The sequence below is a fragment of the Lactuca saligna genome, chromosome 2 (genome assembly GCF_052625555.1).
Source record: "Lactuca saligna cultivar CGN05327 chromosome 2, ASM5262555v1, whole genome shotgun sequence".
NCBI lineage: Eukaryota > Viridiplantae > Streptophyta > Magnoliopsida > Asterales > Asteraceae > Lactuca > Lactuca saligna.
This window is the reverse complement of record NC_136418.1, coordinates 143079401-143099708: the sequence shown is the minus strand read 5'-3', so window position 1 is coordinate 143099708 and position 20308 is coordinate 143079401. Positions and strand designations below refer to the sequence as shown.

Here is a 20308-nt window from a genome sequence, read left to right as displayed (position 1 = left end):
CTAATACTATCTAATCTATACTAATATCATCCTTCAGCCCAATACTCCTAGCATGCTGCAAGTGCTTAACCCTACTCAGTCCCTTCGTAAGCGAATCTGCTGGGTTATCTTCTGATGATATCCTCTTAACTATGAGTTGTCCTTCTTCTACACGATGTCTAATGAAGTGATATTTTCTATCGATATGTCGAGGTCTACCATGATCCCTCGGTTCCTTGGTCAAGGCAACCGCACCTTCGTTATCACAGAAAATCTCCATGGGCTCCTTTATGGCAGGCACAACTCCAAGATCACCGATGAAGTTCTTTAGCCATATTGCCTCCTTCGACGCTTCGCTCGCTGCGATGTACTCTGATTCGCACGTTGAATCAGCTACGGTTTCTTGCTTGGAACTCTTCCAAGTTACTGCTCCTCCATTTAGGGTAAAGACCCAGCCCGACTGCGAACGGTAGTTGTCCCTGTCGGTCTGAAAACTGGCGTCACTATACCCTCGCACCTTCAAGTCATCACTCCCTCCAAGGACTAAGAACCATTCCTTCGTCCTCTGAAGGTACTTAAGGATGTTCTTCACCGCAATCCAATGTGCTTTGCCAGGGTTCCCTTGATATCTGCTAACCATGCTCAAAGCGAAGGCTACATCAGGGCGAGTACAAGTCATTGCGTACATGATTGAGCCAACTGCGGAAGCGTATGGTACTCGGCTTATTTCTGCTATTTCAGCTTCGGTACTCGGACTTTGAGTCTTACTCAACTTGGCATTACCTTGTATCGGCAGTTCTCCCTGCTTTGAGTTTTCCATACTAAAACATTTTAGTACCTTCTCTAAGTAAGTATTCTGACTAAGTCTAATTAGTCTCTTACTTCTTTCTCTTACTATCCTTATTCCCAAAATGTAAGAAGCCTCTCCGAGGTCCTTCATAGCGAAACACTTCTCGAGCCAGGACTTGACCTCCTGCAGAGTCGGGATGTCGTTTCCTATGAGTAATATGTCATCGACATATAGAACGAGGAAGCTTACTACACTCCCACTGGCTTTGACATATACACAAGATTCGTCTTCGCTTCGTACAAATCCAAACACTTTGACTTTCTCATCGAAGCAAAGATTCCATCTGCGAGACGCTCGCTTAAGTCCATAAATTGATTTCTCAAGCTTACACACTCTATTTGGATGATTCGGATCCACAAACCCCTCTGGCTGAGCCATGTAAACATCCTCAGCCAAATTTCCGTTTAGGAAGGCGGTCTTGACATCCATTTGCCAAATTTCATAATCATGAAATGCGGCAATTGCTAGCATCACTCTAATAGATTTAATCTTCACAACTGGTGAGAAGGTCTCATCATAGTCAACTCCTGGAGTTTCAATAAAGCCCTTCGCAACCAATCGCACTTTATACGTGTGTACGTTCCCATCCACGTCGGTCTTCTTCTTGAAGATCCATTTGCACCCAACGGTCTTACGTCCGGGCACATAATCAACCAAATTCCAAACTTGGTTATCATACATGGATTGGATCTCGGTATCCATTGCCTCTTTCCATTTCGCAGACTCCGGGCCTGCCATGGCTTCCTTATAGCTATTAGGTTCATCAAGATTTACTAGTGTACCATCACTAATATACGTGTCCCCTTCGGTAGTAATATGAAAACCATAAAACTGGGGATGAACTCTAACTCTATCGGAACGTCTAAGAGGTAAGGATTCATCAATCGGTTCAACCGGAGTTTCCTCCTCGGGTTGAGTGCTAGCGGTAGAGGTTCCTTCATCTATCGACTCTTGAATCTCTTCAAGTTCGATTTGCCTCCCACTGTCTCCATAGCCTATGAGTTCTCGCTCTCAGAAAACTCCTCTCCTCACAACAAAGACAACATTGTCCTTCGGTCTATAGAAGAGATATCCAAAGGATGTCTGCGGGTAGCCGATGAAAATACATCGCTCACTTCGAGGTTCAAGCTTGTCGTGAGTATCTCGTCTTACGAAAGCCTCGCAACCCCAAACCTTGATGTGTGCCAACGAGGGAGCTTTCCCTGTCCACATCTCGTGAGGTGTTTTGGCAACCTTCTTATTAGGGACTCGGTTAAGGATATGGGCGGCAGTCTCTAAGGCATACCCCCAAAAGAAGATAGGTAGTGAAGCACGACTCATCATAGAGTGAACCATATCCAATAAGGTTCGATTACGCCTTTCTGCCACACCATTCGACTGCGGTGTCCTAGGAGGCGTCAATTGCGAAAGTATTCCACACTCCTTGAGATAATTGTGGAATTCAAGACTTAGGTACTCTCCTCCTCGATCGGATCGAAGCATCTTGATTTTCCTGCCTAATTGATTCTCCACTTCATTCTTGAACTCTTTGAACTTTTCAAAGGTTTCTAACTTTTTCTTGATTAAGTAGATATACCCATATCTACTATAATCATTGGTAAAAGTCACATACAAGCGGTTCCCATCCTTCATGGTTGATCTAAAGGGTCCACATACATCGGTATGTATTAGGTCCAACAGCCCCTCATCCCTTTTACAAGTACTCGTGAAGGGTGACTTAGTCATCTTTCCAAGTAAACATGACTCGCATGTGTCATCTTCCCTAAGGTCGAATGACTCCAACACTCCATCCTTTTGGAGTTGGGCTATGTGTTTCTTGTTGACATGTCCAAGACGACAATGCCACAAGGATGCTTTATCCATACTAGTGGAAGAATCAATATTCAAAACATCATTTCCTAAGTTATCAACAATCATAACAGTTTCATATATTCCATTACATGGTATATCTTCAAAGTAAAAGACACCATTTAGATAAGCCAAAATAGAACCATTCTCATTATTAAAAGAAAATCTAAATCCTTGTCTATATAAACCATGAAATGAAATGATGTTTCTAGCCATTTTTGGCGAATAGCAACAATTATTCAAATCTAAACATAAATTATTCCTAAGCACTAAAGAATACACTCCAATCTTGGTCACAGGCGACGATCTTCTGTTCCCCATGATTAGATTGATCCTTCCTTGATCCACATCCCTATTTCTTCTTAGTCCCTGCACATTAGAACAAATGTGATAACCACAACCGGTGTGAAGAACCCAAAAAATAGCATGATTAGAATCGTTAGATTTAATTGTGTATATACCTGCAAAAGATCGCTTGATCTTTCCTTATTTGATTGCTTGCAGGTATTCTGGGCAGCTTCTCTTCCAATGTCCTATCTTGTGGCAGTGGTGGCACTCTGCCTCCTTTGGGTTAGGATAGGGCTTAGTGGGATCAACTTTGGTCCCACTAGAAGAGGCACCATCTTGGTCTTTAACCTTGCGATAGTTCTTCAATGAAGCCTTCCTCTTCTTTCCCTTTCCTTGACCAATTGCCAAGACAGGAGCAGCAGGCGGATTGGGAGTAGGTGCAGTAGACTTGTCTTTGAAGTTGCTCTCAGCGACCCTCAAGAGACCTTGGAGTTTGCTTAGGGTGACCTCCTCTTTGTTCATGTGGTAGGTCATCCTAAATTGGTTGTACATCGGAGGCAAAGAGTGAAGCACCATGTCGATCGCCAAGTCTTCCCCAAAGTCAACATTTAACTTGCGAAGGCGGTCGACATACCTTTGCATCTTTTGCAGGTGCACAGTAAGAGATTCTCCATGACCCATCTTAGCGGAAATCATGTTAGTGAAAATCTCATAACGCTCTTGTCTCGCGTTTTGGTGGTATCTCTCCAATAAGTCTTGATGCATCTCGTACGGGTACATGTCCTCATAGGACTTTTGGAATTCGAAGTTCATGGTGGCAATCATGATGCAATGTACCTTCGTTGCATCTCGCTCATGAGTCTCAAAAGCGGTGATTTCGGCCGGAGTAGCGATTACAGGGTTGATCTTCTCAAGCTTTTCATCGAGGACATACTCCTTATCCTCATAGTGAGCAATGGTGCGAATGTATCTTATCCATTTGCTAAAGTTCGTTCCATCGAAGGTGACCTTTTGGCAATGGCTCATCAACGTGAAAGAACTAGCAGCAGCGTTGTTTGCGTTCGACATCTATAGAAAGGACAAAGATAGATTAGAATAAGAATCCCTAATTATCACCCAATAAGAAAAATTAGGGTTAGGATCCAACAATAACATTTACATACTAGAAAAGGGATGCCGTAATCTAACATGCAAATAAATTGAAGGTAAGTGAATGACGATTCACTAATTCTCCATCACAAAACCTAAACTATTAGTCCTAAGTGTATTGAGAATTCCTAGGTTCGGATGAGATTCATTGAAACTATTCAATGGCATGTTTAAATCTCGATATGCCCCTCTTATTTGTGACTGGGATACCGAGGATCACAAAGAGGGTGTGAATTACCATGCAAATTCACATGGTGTCTTCATTGTAACGATCACCTATTCGATGTGTCGGTAAACCACACACGCTCCATCGAACTATGATAAACATTGAATCACCCTTTGCCACCTTCGCTTAGAACCAATTAGTGTGCCGGTAAACCACACACACTCCACTAACTTCTTAGCAAGGTGCAAAGTGTAATTTCATGGGATTGCATCAATTCACTTTTCCCAAAGTAACTAAGATTGGGAAATTTTAAAAAACGTGTAGTTACTTTGTATTACTTATTATACTTTTAATGAGAGGATGAGGTTGCCCTATCCTACCCGTTCGGCTAACGACCCTCCACCAATCAAGCAAGCGGTGGGTGTGAGTGTACACCCATTAAGCACCATTTCATAGGCCACAACCTTATACCCACCTTATAGATCGGCTTCGTGAATGAGGCCTACTAATGGTAAGACTAGCATTTAGTTATACATATATATATATATATATATATATATATATTATTCTAGTAATATCATATTAGTATAGGGTTATGTTTTAAACCTTTTTAAAACGTAGGGTTTGAAATTTAAGTTGTCTAAATTAAAACTTTTAATCACAAATATAAATTTCAAAACGTGAGGGAAAGTTTTAAACATTTAAAACATGGAGGATCAAATAACAAATAATTCCAATTAACAATTAATATCCTAATTATCTATATTTGATTTATCCAAGATTTCTTTTAAGATAATTACCAAAATAATCAAAATAATTAATTAATTATCATATAAGGAAATTAAATATTTTATTAGATGATAAATATCTTCAATTAGATCAAGATCATAGTCATATATATCAAAAAATCGGATTAGGATTGATCTAATATGATTAAGGTAAGTTTTCATAAGATAAACATGAAAATATCCCGGTTTTGGCTCATCCTGATGCCCGGACTCGCCGAGTACACAAAGGGACTCGCCGAGTCAGGCCTACTCGCCGAGTCCACTTTGGAACTCGCCGAGTCCATGACTCAGAACCCAAAAAATCGAATTTTGCAGGTTTGTTTCAGTTAATCAAGCAACAATTTAAAGAAAACCAAGCTAGGCTCTGATACCACTGATGACTTTTAGCCATAAGAACTTTCCTATGTGCGCATGCAAAACCCTAATGCTTGGATCTAGGCTTTCTAATTAAACATGCTTTGAATCCAAGACTTCTAATGCCTAATTAGGTTAAATAACAACATTGAAATAGATCTAGAACCATACCTTTGAATTCCTTGTTGATCTTGTTGTCTTGGAGCTTCTTGAGTCACAAATGTTACTCCTCTAATGGCTTACAAATACCAATAGCAAGAAAGATGATTTAGGAGAGAGGAGAGATGAGGAAATCGGCCAAAGTTCTCTTACTTTAGATGAGATGCCGATTTCCCTTACCCATAGGGTCTATTTATACTTGCAGACTCCTTAAGGGTTACAGTCTAAACTCTAATTGGATAATCTTCTCTTAAGGCTATCCAAATCCATTCCTAGATAACATCATGGACGATTTTCAGCTATCCTTTAGCTCCTAGAATTCGTCCAATCCATATTTGTATGGATTTACAGTCTCAAGTTTAACTATCAACCAATTGACAGTTTATACCCTCTTATTTAATTAATCTCTTTAAGTCACCAAATTAATTCCAATTAATTCTATGACTTACATTAATCAAATAACTCTATATTATTCTTTATAATATTTACTCTCTCTTAATAAATCATCCCATCAAGTTGCTATGGTGAAGGAAACCCAAAAGGATCATGCACAACCGCGTCAAATACTTGCCTAATATAGTTGCAGCCTTAGACACTATTCCAACAATAGTTTCATGAGTATTTGGGGTAAATAGTTGTGAAGTATTCATAAGTGTTTACTAAATTTTTTGAGAGTTCCTCAGCATTTCGAACTATGATTTCTTTAAATATTCTGGATTCCAAGCGTTTTAGTCTACCAACAACCGAATCCAAGCTTGATTGGGCATCGGTCTGACCATAATTAAACATATGTGTTCAGTCTACGTCTAGTTGTTGTTCGGCCCATGTACAACCATCTTAGCTTAGGTGTTTTACCTAAAACCTTGCAATGTATTGGCATTCGAGGGTTCGAGTTTATATATATATATATATATATATATATATATATATATATATATATATATATATATATATATATATATATATAACCCTATATTTGTAGGTTAAGGAACATACCTAACCTAAGGGAGTAAGCCCTAGACTATAGTCGCGCTTTCATAAAAAGCTACTAGTTCGCTATAGCCAGTAACTCTAATATCAATCGGTCATACCCTCGGCCGCCGGCAGAAACGCCGAGGTGCGCGATGTAAATTAATAGTTATTGAACATACATTGAACAGTGCAAATATAACCTTTGTTATTAATGAAATAGAAATTAAATTGACAAGACCATTGCTAAATCGAGACACATGCCTAACAATCGACATTTACAAAGGTGTAGCAAAATAATGGAAAGTCTTCTGAGCAAACACATCCGACTTGTTAAATAACCTGAGAATATATGTATTTAAAATGCATCAACAAAAATTGTTGGTGTGTTCTACAGGTTTTAACACATAGTATTTTTATAAACCAAAAGTGTTTTATAAGATTTCTCTAGTTGACCATCTTGTATAAATACATATCTTTTTATCGAATGTATAAAACTAAAACGAGTTTTAAAAGTGTATTTGGACTCATTAAGATATATCGTTTGCTTAAATCTAAAAATAACCATTTGCTGAATATATAAGTAAATCAAATTTATAACAAATCTTTACGGTTCCTATGACCAAAAATGTTTTTTATATAAATACTTTGAATACTAATTTATATAAAAAAAAAAAAAAAAAAAAAAAAAAAAAAAGCCAAATCACTCTTTATGAAAATATAAAATATCTAAATTTACTCTTGATACCTTGCACAATCATTTGTATAGTTTATATATAAAATTCATAGATTTTGTAAATCTATGTCGTGGTATTAATTAAGTATTACTTTACTTGATTTAGAAACCGACACTTAACCAGTGGGGCATACTCTTCCCCCATAAATATTGTGTTTTCGTGTGACAACAAAGGTTTGTATAAATAACTTATTCATTGTAAGTTAAAAAACCTCATCCGGTCGGGTCATGATATTAATTAAGTATTATATGACTTAATTTCTGGTATTGACACTTATCTTGTGAGTCACAAGCTATCTCACTACCTACAGTCTGTTTCAACTAGGATCACTGAACGAAAACCCCGTATAAACCCAATATTGATTCTATAAGGTGAAAAGACAAATCCGGGATCTTTGATGGGGTTATAACCAAACTGTGACGAACACCTCTACACCAGAACTAACAAGTTTTAGTGCTGAAAGTCCACACCCAAGTTTCCTCATCCTCATGGACTTTATCGTGTAGGAAACGCCAACACCCAAACTTGACTCGTCAATTGATGGTTGTAGCTAGCAATCGGTGGCGGGATGTCAACCCATATAAGTATGTGATCTGAACTTATACCTGGCGTTCCTCGTTCCAATACGAATTAACGGTTATGACACAGAGAAATTTCCACTAAGATTTTTAGTCTTATAATTGTGAAAAACATAATCCGTGCAGCTTAGGAAATGATCCTAACTCATAAAGCTTTTAGAACTAACATAGCTCATATAGAACGTCTCGTGGGTGTGATGGATCCTAACAATGAGTCTTGGCATCCTAATCCTAAACTCTCCATTATAAGTATATCGAACACCTATAATTCTTGATGTTTAGGATTTATTATTGATTGAACTCTTTTGGTATTTGAGATTTGTAAGACTTAACACATTTCCAAACTTTTATTATCAGTCGTGACGAAATTTGGGCAGCATAACGACTACTTATTTAATGTTTTTTTTAGGTTTCAACCAACGTGTAACCAACAATTCGATGATATTTATAATTCACGCAATTAATCCAATGTAAATATGTCGTAGATAACAACTCTTAAGTCGTGAAGTCGATCGTGTTATTTATTACAATGAAAATCCATAACTTAATAAATTAAGTTATATTTTTATAATTAATATAAAAATATATTAATACATTTGCCTTTCATTTTTACACCACTTTAAATATTAAAAGTTAACTTTAAATATTAAAAGTTAAATTTGAATAAACTTGACTATTAAGTAAATGTTTTCATCCCAATAATATTTTTGGTTATTTTTATATCTTTTCAAAATTTTGATCGAGTAGAGGATATGAATCGTTCCCAAATGAGGTCACGAAGGAAGTCGATTGTAGACGCGAAGGGGCAATCAGCGACCAGAAGGGAGCACGATGGTTCGTTGCTCTACTCGCAATCGGTGGCGGCCTCCGGGGTTCGACTAGACTGAAGAAGAAGAATGATCGAAGCTGCGAGGCGGCTGTGACCTCGGACGAGAAGAAAGAGACGAAGCAGCGGGGATGCTCGTCTTCAGTCTTCGAAGGAGTTGCGAAGGAAAACGAGATGGCTGCGAGGCATGATGGAGGTTGTCATCTCCCGAAGAAGATGGAGCGCCTCTGATGCCTGTAATTTGCCTCGGTCGTCGACCGATCATGAAGAAGAAGGAGCGCCTCTGTTCTTTGACCGCTTGTGTAGAAGAACTAAGGTAGAAGTCAAAATGGGTCTTCAATTTCTTGACTTTCCGAATAGAAGACGATGAATGGAAGCAGCCATGGCTAGCAGGAGAGTCATCGATCATGGGAGCTAGGGCGTTTGGGTGGTTCTTCTTCAGCAGAAAAAAATGAACGGGATCAACAACATGTATGGTTTTAATTGTATTGATATAAAATCGATGGGGGGTTTTTGAAGAGTTTGGGTTTGATTGCTTGGCAGGCAGAAGGAAACACGAAGAAGAAATGGGCTACTGCCCTCTTGGTTGTTCTTGGCTGCAATCGAAGGAGGCGAAGAAGGAATAACAGAGGGGGATGTGGGTTTTACTTTTCTTAGTGATCGGAATCGCACCTTCACCTCCAGTGGTTTTCTTTCAACTATTTTTCTTTCTCGTTGCAGGTAACAAACACGAAGGAACAAGCAACAGAGAGTAGTCTATGGTGGAGTGGTGTGATGCACGATCTGTAGCTGGCTGAGAGGGGCTGAAGGATTGGGACTGCCACTGCCGGTGAAGGATCTTCACTGGTTCTACAACGAGGGGTTTTTTTGGTAGGTCAAATGTCAAATGGATTGGGGGAAACGTATGAGTGTAAAGAAATATCAAATAAATAAATAAATAAATAAATAAAAAATCTTATTTTACAAGATTTTATTGGATTTTAATATATTTGTTGTACAATAATATTTTTAAGAGATATTTGATGTAAAACCAAATGTAATTTATTTGTTTATTTATTTTATGATGCAATTTCTGAGTCTCGGTTCTCGTGCCATCGATCCCAACTCCATAATATTTTTATGAAATTGTCTGTTGATTGCCTTGGTCGTTGTGATTTCAGAAACGCGGATGAAATTCAATTTTGATATACCAAACTCCGTGAATTAGTGTTTAAAGTTTCACGATTAATAAGATCGGATTCGACAGATTTATCGAACGATTTATCGAAAATGATTTTGGTCGAGATTAAAAATATTATAAACTTATAAAAAAATAATATATCAGTCTGAAGTCAAAAACATGTTCAGAAATAATTTATGAGACTTGTAGCTATCCCCAACGAAGCAGCGCACAGTTTGTTTCAGGAAAATTAAATAAGCATTGATTTTTGTAACTTTAAAAAGACGTAACTTTCTCATATGATATCTGTTTTGGACGTTCTTTATATCAATGAAGTTAGGAGAACGTAATCTACTCAAATTTCTTATCCATAACTCTGAAATATATTTAATGTAAATTTTTTATTTTTAACGCCACAAATAGAATTAATTTTTGTTGGTTTTTGATTCAATCTTCAATGATAGACGGTTTAAGTAGTTTGGGATGTTCTAAAAGAAATTTTAAAGATAATATATTTAGTATACATTACAAACATAAAATTACACACAATTAGTTATTAATACAAAGCGGTTCGCGGTGGTTTGACCGTCGAACTCTGACCAATTTTTACCAATCGTTACATTATCCCCTTGTTGAAAGGAATTTCATCCCGAAATTCAACGTGTAGATAAATATTATAAAACAATTGCTGATGATTTCTTTTAGCTTGATCCATACATGATCTGTTTAAAGGCGATATAAGCCACTTAGCTCTAGATTAGATAAATGATCCATTAAATGACTTTACCACAATTCACCACTAAATAAGGAATATGGAATACGACCAAATCAAATATTATAAAGATCATCGAGTTTTATATACAATTTAATCACATGTACTTTCCCAATTATGAAATATGTGCGCGGTTTCCTAGCTCACTTCATTGAAACAAAGATAACAAGTGTGTTATCGGGCCGACACTCCTTGAGATTTGATGTATGAAAAAGTGTCATACACATCGTTTAGTTTTCGAGATAACTTGATGTAAATATTAGGATCAAATTCTGTCTAAGAATCTTGAAGGTCCTTTGAGTCGTGGTTTAACTGAACCAAACACCTGTACTCAGCAGGGTCTGGTACGTTCTTTTCGGCTCAAGACATTTTCTACCTTGTGAATCTTATTACAATGTTAGCGAATCTCACACATCATGATGACAATAAATTTCTCATTTATGTCATTCAACCAAAAGCATAAGCAAACCCCGTCTCAATTCACCTATGTCCACCTCAATCCAATATGTACATGTCGTTGTGTACGAACAAGTTTTCTGTTCATTCAGAAAGGTAGGATTGGTGCGATACACCACAGTTGTTCCAACTTATGGAATATCATCTCTTTCTTATCTTTCTAGTTGGACTTTGTTTCCTTTTGGTTTTAATGTAGTTGACAGTTAGGCTACCTTAATGAAGTTCTTAATTGAATCATTGGTAGTAGCCAACACAAATTCTTTTGTTGTTAAAATTCCAATGTTCATACCTTGGGAAGAAGTCTTCACTTGAACTTCTATATTTAATCAAATCTTTCACATTTGATTAAATTCTTCGCTTTTAATTAAATCATGGTGAGCCGAGAAGTTCACAATAGTCAATCGTTTATTTTTAGGGTAGGCATGAAATTTTAGGTTTTCTCCGGCTCGTCATCATAAATTACCATATTTTCCTCGTCAGTAGATTTGGCCCCACCATAGGCACAAAATGCCAAAACAATCTCAAATTTTCCCACGGTCGCCACGTTATGGCAGCCTTAGGTAATAAATGTGATAGTAAATTGCAATTAATATCTATTTTTATTCCTTATTTCAAAATTTTATTTTAAAAAATGATTATTATTTACAATTTGATATTTAATCTATTTTTAATCAACTTGTGTAATATACGGGTTTTACATCTAGTATATATATATATATATATATATATATATATATATATATATATATATATATATATATTTAAAATTTCATAAAAGTTCTTTATGATTACCTATGGTAACAAACTTAATCTTTAATACCTAAAAAGATCAAAAGTAACGATGTGAGCAAAAATGATCATTCATGCAATGTTTGAAAAACATAGGGACCGTGTTTATTGAAAGAAAATTAACAAGGATTAAGTTTGGGATATTTGGTAAACCATAATGATTATTTATATAATTTTATTTATATTAATCTTTACTAATAAAATTAGTTAATATGAATTCATAAATAGAAAATTATTATTTGTATTAATATATATTAATTATTATTAATATATTAATTGAAATACAAATTCACAAATGGAAGGTTGTTACGTGTATTAATGCATATAAATTTATATATTAATAAAATTAATTACTATGAGATGATATTTCAATATATATTAATAAAATTAATTACTATGAGATGACATTTCAATAAAAAATAAAAAATAGATATGACATAAAAGTTGGACTAACGTAGAGAGGCAAACCACAAGGACAAAAACAGGAATTCAGCTTATAACATAAAAGTTATCTTTTTGGTGTTATTTTTCCACGGTTTATTAAAACAAAACTTTAAATACCAAGGAGGGAAATTTATTAGTATATGAAATTTAAAATAAATGAAAATTGTAAGAAAATAAATTTAAAAAAAAACATGCAAAAAATAATAAATTAAAATTACGTATTTATTTATTAAAATTGTGTACGTAGTTAATTATAATAAAATATAAAACACAAAGGTTTAAACTCTAATTTATTAAAAAATAAATCTGAAACTTGAAATTTAAAACTTATAATTAATATAGTTATGATATATTTAATTTATAGAAATTAAATTAATGATATATTGGAAAACTAAAAATAAATTAAATGAGAAGTAAAAAATAAATATCTCTAAATTATCATAAATTACAATTTTTCATAATGAGAATGAGACGTTATTTAGTAGGGGGGAGGATGAGAGTTTTTCGTAGGAGTTAGGACTTAGGACTCGATAATATATTAAAAAAGGATATATATATATATATATATATATATATATATATATATATATATATATATATATATATATATATATACTAGCAGCGTACCCGCGCAAAGCGGCGGGGTGTGTAAATTCTTTCGGTGATATGTTTCCTCTACAAAAATGTTATGCTACAAAAGAAAGTACATGTCGAAAACAAAATAATCAAACTATGGTGTTATTTGGGAGATGAAGTCATTTTTTGTTCCTACACGGTGGGCTTTATAGCAGATGAGGGAACAAAGAGGTATATGCGATTGGAGGGATATTTGAATCAACATGCTAAATTTAAGGATATCTAAAAGGGTTCAAAATTTGAATGAATCCGGGATTTGAGGGAACAATATCAAATTGCTGAGAAATATAAGGAGATTTGATGATAAATATTTGAATTCAAAATGTAGTTAAGATTTAATATTATTTTATTAATGTTTACTTGTACTATCAGCTTCATTATTTGGACGTCTTAAAAAAATATTATTATTATAATCAATCTATTTTTAGAAATAGTTAGATTTCTTTTATAAGATAGTAAATATATATATATATATATAAAAGAAACTACCACAAAACGCATTAATCATTTCACTTCTTCTCCCTTTCACCATGCCTCCCAAAACACTTCATGCAGCAATTCTATGCAGTCCCGGCGTCGGTCATTTAGTTCCAGCATTATTATTTGGCCGCCGTCTCGTCACCCACCACAACCTCCAAGTCACCATCCTCGCCGTCACCACCACCACCACCCCAACAGCCCAATCCCAACTCCTCACTCCCTTCACCGTCGATATCCACCTTCCGGTCATCCAAATACCTGCTGCAGACATCTCTTCAGTCGTTTCTCCAGATGCCAAAGTCGTCACAAAGATTTGCGCCATGATGCGGGAAACAATACCCACCATCCGTACCACCATTTCCTCCATGGACCCTCGTCCCGACGTCTTTGTCGCCGATATCTTTTCAACAGAATCTTGGGTTATCGCAGAAGAATTTGGGATGCCTAAGTATGTATTCGTCACTGGTAACGCATGGTTCACCGGACTGTTCACTTACTCCCCAGTGCTAGATAAGAAAGTGGCAGGTCAATATGTTGACCAAACAGAGCCGTTTGAGATACCGGGCTGTAAACCGGTCCGGCCGGAGGAAGTTGTGGATCCAATGCTGGATCGGGACGATGAAGACTATCGAGTTTACTTAAACCAAGCAATTGGTGTGACTTTGGCAGATGGCATGTTAATAAACACATGGGAAAATCTGGAACCACAATCTCTTCACGCTCTCAGAAATAACGAGATTTTACGTTCCATGGTTAAAAACAAACCGGTTTACACAGTTGGTCCGATAACCAAAAACTACGAACCGGTCGGCTTGAAGAGTGAGGTGATTGAATGGCTTGATAAACAGCCGGAAAGGTCAGTCATATACGTGTCTTTTGGAAGCGGTGGAACGTTATCATCCGAGCAAATTACAGAGCTGGCATGGGGATTAGAGCTGAGCCAACAAAGATTTGTTTGGGTGGTCCGACCACCTGCTGGACATATCAAAGACGGGTCTTTTTTCGAATCCGGTCATTCAGGTGAACTAAATGGTCGAGCAGATTATCTTCCAGAAGGGTTCTTGAATCGAACCAAGAAAAAGGGTTTTGTTGTGCATTCATGGGCCCCACAGGTGGAGATTTTGAACCATGCGTCGGTTGGGGGGTTTCTGACGCACTGTGGATGGAACTCAACCTTAGAGAGCATTGGCAGTGGGGTAGCGATGATAGCATGGGCGTTGTATGCAGAACAGAGGATGAATGCGACGATGCTGACGGAGGAGCTGAAGGTGGCGGTGAGGCCGGAGGTGTTGCCGACGAAGAAAGTGGTTGGGAGGGAGGAGGTAGAGAAGATGGTGAGGTGTTTGATAGAGGGCGAAGAAGGAAAAGCGATAACGAAGAAAGTAAAGAAGTTAAAGGAAGGTGTGGAGGAGGCAATGAGCGTAAATGGTTCGTCTTATATTTCTACATGTAAATTTGTCGAGGATTGTTGGTCTCGAATTTAGCTGTCAATCGGAGCATGCCTTAAGCGACGGAAGCAATAAGTATGAATGGTTCGGATGTTACATTTGAGCACATTTGTTATTTTAAAAGGTTTTTGTTGTGGATTTGATTTCGTGAAGATTTAATGACTATGTTGTCCTTAATTTCTATTATATTATATTATTATATCATATTTTATTATATTATATATTATATAGAATTGGCTTATGAATAGTCAAGTTTATATCTTTCACATCTTGTTGCGATATATTTTTTAATATTAATACATATAGTTCTTATAATTTTGTAATTTATAGAAAACGACTTTGTGAGGTGATGCTTTGTATAGAAACAATCCTACTTAGAAAATAATTTATAAAAATTGCCCCTATAATTTATAGAAAATGTCATTATGCATTTTTTACTAAAATGGTGAATATGTTTAAAATATTATAAAAATCATTTGTCCCTAATAAAAAAAATTTGCAGAATTTGAGGACTTACAAAGATCGAGCATGCTTAAATGAGAAAGGCAAGAACTATGTTTAATATGGATTTCATGCATTCAACTCAATCCATGCATGGAGAAAAGTGCGTAAAAGTTAGATCTAGCATGCTTTAATGAGTAAGGCAAGAACTTGAGGACTTACAAAGGTCTAGAAACAACACAAGATGGTGAGGAGGAGGCTTAAGTGTTGAAACAATACACCAAAGGGACATTCTTCTTCAACAAGACGCTAAAACCACCCAAAATAAGCTAGGGTTAGGGTTTCTGAAGTTTGAGATAGATGGAGGCTGAAAAATGAACCCTAAATCTAAGTTTAGGGTGCTTAAATACGGAGGAAACCCTAAAAGAGCATGGGTTTGGGCTGCAGCCCTTTGCACATCGTGACCAGCTATGTGTCACGTCGTGACCACTGCTCTAGATATGAGTCCTCATTTGTCTCATCACGTCGTGTCCTCCATATGTTTACGTTGTGACCTATGGGTTTTCTAACAACTCATGTATTTGACTCCTTAATGTCGCATACGGATCCATTCTGGAAACCGAGTGCTACATATCGAAGGTCCTTTGGTGATCCGAGCACATAGAGGTGATCGTAATGCAAGAAATCTTATTTGAGTCTTCAAAATGTTTGCAGTGACCAACCTTATCTTCCCCACTAGAGAACTCATCGATGTCAGGAATGAGATTATCAAGAATTGTGACAACAATCAACTTTAGGATAACGATCGTCAAACGCAATTATGATGAACGTAAATGTAATAGCTCTAATGTATAATGTCTAACTATTTTTGATAAAAAAAAAAAAAAATACAATATTATACATTAGAATACATAAGAAAAGTAAGTTGGATCATCTAATCATGAAAGATATATATGAGTGGGTTTTCGATATTGTACACAAAAATAAATTAAAATGTATTTTTAAAATAAATATATGTATTAGATATTGTATCGTACAAATAAAACCATATTTGGAAAACACGCGTTATTACGACTCCAATTATATAAAAATTTCGAAAATGGAGTTCGTATGCGAAGAACGAAAACTCATCGTAATGCAAACATGTGATAACAACAAAGTATTGGAAAATATGAATTGGACATTGTTTTGTATAAATGAGACTAGAATCAGAAAGTATGTGTTAGTGTGCTCACATGGATATAAAGAACACCGAAAACGGAGTTCCTATGCAAAAGTTATGCCCACCAGAAGAAAATATAAAATTTAGCCACCTTATACGAAACTTTAAACGCTTTGTTAGGTGCCTTAGAAAATGAATTTTCAACTTCTGATATTTTTCCCATGATCGTACCACCATTTAGCATCAAAATGTATCCTTATCTCATGTTTCTCAAAAAAAGCTTAAGTATCAGACAGAGTGATGCCCTTCATTTCTCGGGGTCAGTTATTTCTTGCACCTGCCCTCTCCATGATCTCTCCCAAATCTCCCTTCCCCGCCCTCCTTTTCTCGGCCGAAAACCACCGCCGGACAACCCCTCGCCACCACCAACCGCCACCGGCCACTTCCATCCACCCCAACCACCGATCTGCTCACCTCATCTATTGGACCAACAACCACCATACATTCAAACACCACGATCACCGGCGACCTCTTTTACTGGGGTTGCTAAACCAGCAGCCTATCGCCGATAACTTTTCCGGAAAACCTCCTACCATTTTTCCAGCAGAAAAATACAACGAGCACTCACCTTTTTTCTGGCCACACCTGACTTGTTTTACGACGATGCTCTGCCCGTTTCGTTTCAACAAAATTCAAAGCACGCTTGAGAATGATTTCATGACCCCGTAATTTTTTATCTTCGCCAAATTAATGAAAAGAAAACATTTATTCAGTATTATTTCTCAATACATTCCATTCTTCACCTACTTTCTTTTGTTGTTCAGTTTTAGCTTTGTTTTCATCAGGATTTTTTTTAAAAAGCTTAAATGTTGAGATATTGAAAGGTAACAATGAATTCTATCCTCCATTTGCTTTGGATGGACTTTTTATTTACTATGATAAAGCTATAATAAGAGCTACCAAATTTTGTTGGATGATATGACTATGGATAATTTAGTTCTTAGTGGAAGCATCTCTGGGGTGGAACTTTTGTTATTGGTTTACCTTTTATGGGTGATTGATTAAAGTTACCGATGAAAGTTCTCTCTAATTTACTAGCTCTTTTGTTCCAAATTGGAAGCCACTTTGAGCAAAATAACTATTAAATGATTCTTTATTATCTCAAATATGTACTATGATCTAAGCAAATAAAAATGCATAACTCCCTACAAGCCAGTTATCTTTGTTATAGATATTTTCATTAGTCTATAGTATTAGTATCATATTGATGCATTATTGTTCACGGATCTAACTTCATGAATTGCAAGTATAATTGACTAATTGATGGGCTAGCAAAGTGTTTTATAATTTTGACGATCTTATTTGGGAAATACATTACCAAATACTAAATTACCCTCTTTTGATGTAGGTAACTGTAACATACACGTTTGAAATCGTGTTTTTTTATTGAATAATATTATGAAATATTATATGATTTTGAGCGTTGAGTTCTAACCAGATAGTTTTTACTAGAAATAAAGTAAAACTATGCTTAGAATCACTCGGAAAATATTGGAAGTCTTATGAGATTCCAATCTAATATTGAAATTTAACGAAAATATAAACGTTAAAATAAATAAAATTTTATTATTGAAAGTTGTAGTATTCATTAAACCGAGAATTTACATAAAAAGAACGTCCAAATCTGTAACGCCTGTGTTTCCAGGCTTGCCATTTTTAGCAATGTAATGGTCTAGGTTAACCTTTGTAACCCGTTTTGAAATAATAAGATTGTATTATTTGAGTATTATGTGTTTTGTACTTAATTGCTTAATTACGTGGTTTCATTAATTAAGAATAAAAATAAGCGTCAAAATTTAAGTGTAAAATAAACTTGATATTTTTAGATAATGTTGTAGTAGTTGAAACAAGGTTTCCGAAGATATAAAGAATGCCGAAATCCGAGTTATAACAAGGAAGTTATAACCTGTCGAACTTTCACGACAGAACCGGCAACGCTGGATAACGTAAAAAGTGAGATTTACGTTAAAGCGATATTTAGCCTTAGTGATCTAAACGAGAATCGAAGATCTCGTTGTTAGTATCAAAACGATAAAAAGTTAGGCGAGAACGGACGTCAAACGAAGAAGTTATGAATTTATAACGAAAATTTCTGTCCCGACCTATTAAAAATAAGTAATAAAAATAAAGTCAAAATTAGCCGACGGAGTCTAAACGAAAATTGTAGAGCGTAGTCTCACCTTTCCGTGGATATAAAGAACGTCGAAAACGGAGTTCGTATGAAGAAGATATGAATTTCCGAAGTTTATTAATTAATTTGTATTTATTTTAATTGAAAATTCGGAGGCATTATCCGAAGACGAGTCACAGCTCTGATCCGAGGAACGCGCAGCGTACTCGAGTACGCCCCGCGTACAGCCAAAGTGTCGACACTTCGGATGACGCATGCGATGACGCATTTCGGAGGCAGTACGCGCTGCGTACTGCAGTACACCACGCGTAAATGAGGCTCCCAGCCTCCTATAAATAGGATGCGAGGGCAGCCGGCCAAATTGCTAATTTCCTCTCGTTTTTGTGCCGAAGCTCTGCGGTTTTACCCCCGAAGCCCCGGTAATATTCCCGAGTCCCGAAGCGAGTCCCGAGATCCCGAAGATCCCGAGAAGTGCGGTTTCCGAGCCGAAGTTCTGCCCGCGAGAAGTTCGATTTTCGTAGAGATCTTCCAGATCTGCTGTGGATTACTACTTCTGCAAGTCGTAGTGCTGTCCGATCATCTTCTGATCAAGTGAGTGTATACTACCTTTCATAAACGCAATAATAATACAAGTATGGTTCGAGGGTATTAAGTTTATTGTCGTTTATACATGTGAGTGTGTAGTTAATTTCTTCTAACGCATAATTATGAAGTATGTTATACGAAATACGTGTTATGTGTATAATTTTGTTGTTATGTGCGTGAATGTATATTCACTCTTTTCAATCTCATAGATCTGAATTGTTTTCTATGAAATACGTGTTATGTGGGTATGCCTCATCTGTTATGTGAAATATGTATTGGATGAAAATGCTATACAGGTTTTAAACTATGTATAAAAATATATATTTTTATCTACTAATATGTTGGGTAGAACATGGGTAGATAGTTGGTGCGTAATAAACAGATGAGAGGCCTCGATGTTGTTGTTGTTAACCTAGTTATTCAGCGGAGAATGGATAACGACCACAGACTCCTTCTAGACAGTCTCGTGGAACGCTAGCAGGTTCATAACCTGTAGGTGTTGTGAACGATGTGTTCACCGGTGTACTCTATCCCCCTCATGGTTTCCTTAGGATATCTATTGATGAGGAAACCCCTTGGCTGTAATGTCCGTCCCGATGAAAATCCTAGATTAGGTCCCTTGAGATAGATGTTGTTTTAGGGACGTAAAGTGAGGATAACGGGAATGGGTAATCGGGATAGTGATTGGTTGGTGAAATTAAATATAATTTATTTATTGTGGGTTGAAAACCCTATATGCTCACCAGGCTCCCAAGCCTGACCCACTCAGTTTTATTTGTATTACAGGAAGTGGCGCAAGGGCGTAAGATGGACGAACCATCAAGTTGTTTTGTTTACAAGTCTGTATATGTATATATTTGTTGAATGACTTGTAATGTTATTGTTTATGTTTAATGGTCTGTATCGGAACATGACACCCCGAGTTTTAATTATATAATGAAAATGCATCTCTTGATGAAATGCTTTGATAAATATTATTTTATCATGTTTTGTTTTGGGAACAAATTCCGCAACTCTTTCAAATCAAAAGGATTTACTCTGAATTTATTTTAAA

General features: G+C 36.3%; 1 protein-coding gene across 1 annotated transcript; it reads left to right on the top strand.

Moving 5' to 3' along the window:
• The first annotated feature begins 13477 nt into the window (after positions 1-13477).
• LOC145029164 (anthocyanidin 3-O-glucosyltransferase 5-like) lies at positions 13478-14973 on the top strand. The gene has a single exon (XM_078977767.1). The coding sequence runs from the start codon at positions 13478-13480 to the stop codon at positions 14909-14911; it is 1434 nt and encodes a 477-aa protein (XP_078833893.1). The 3' UTR covers positions 14912-14973.
• The last annotated feature ends 5335 nt before the right edge of the window (positions 14974-20308 follow it).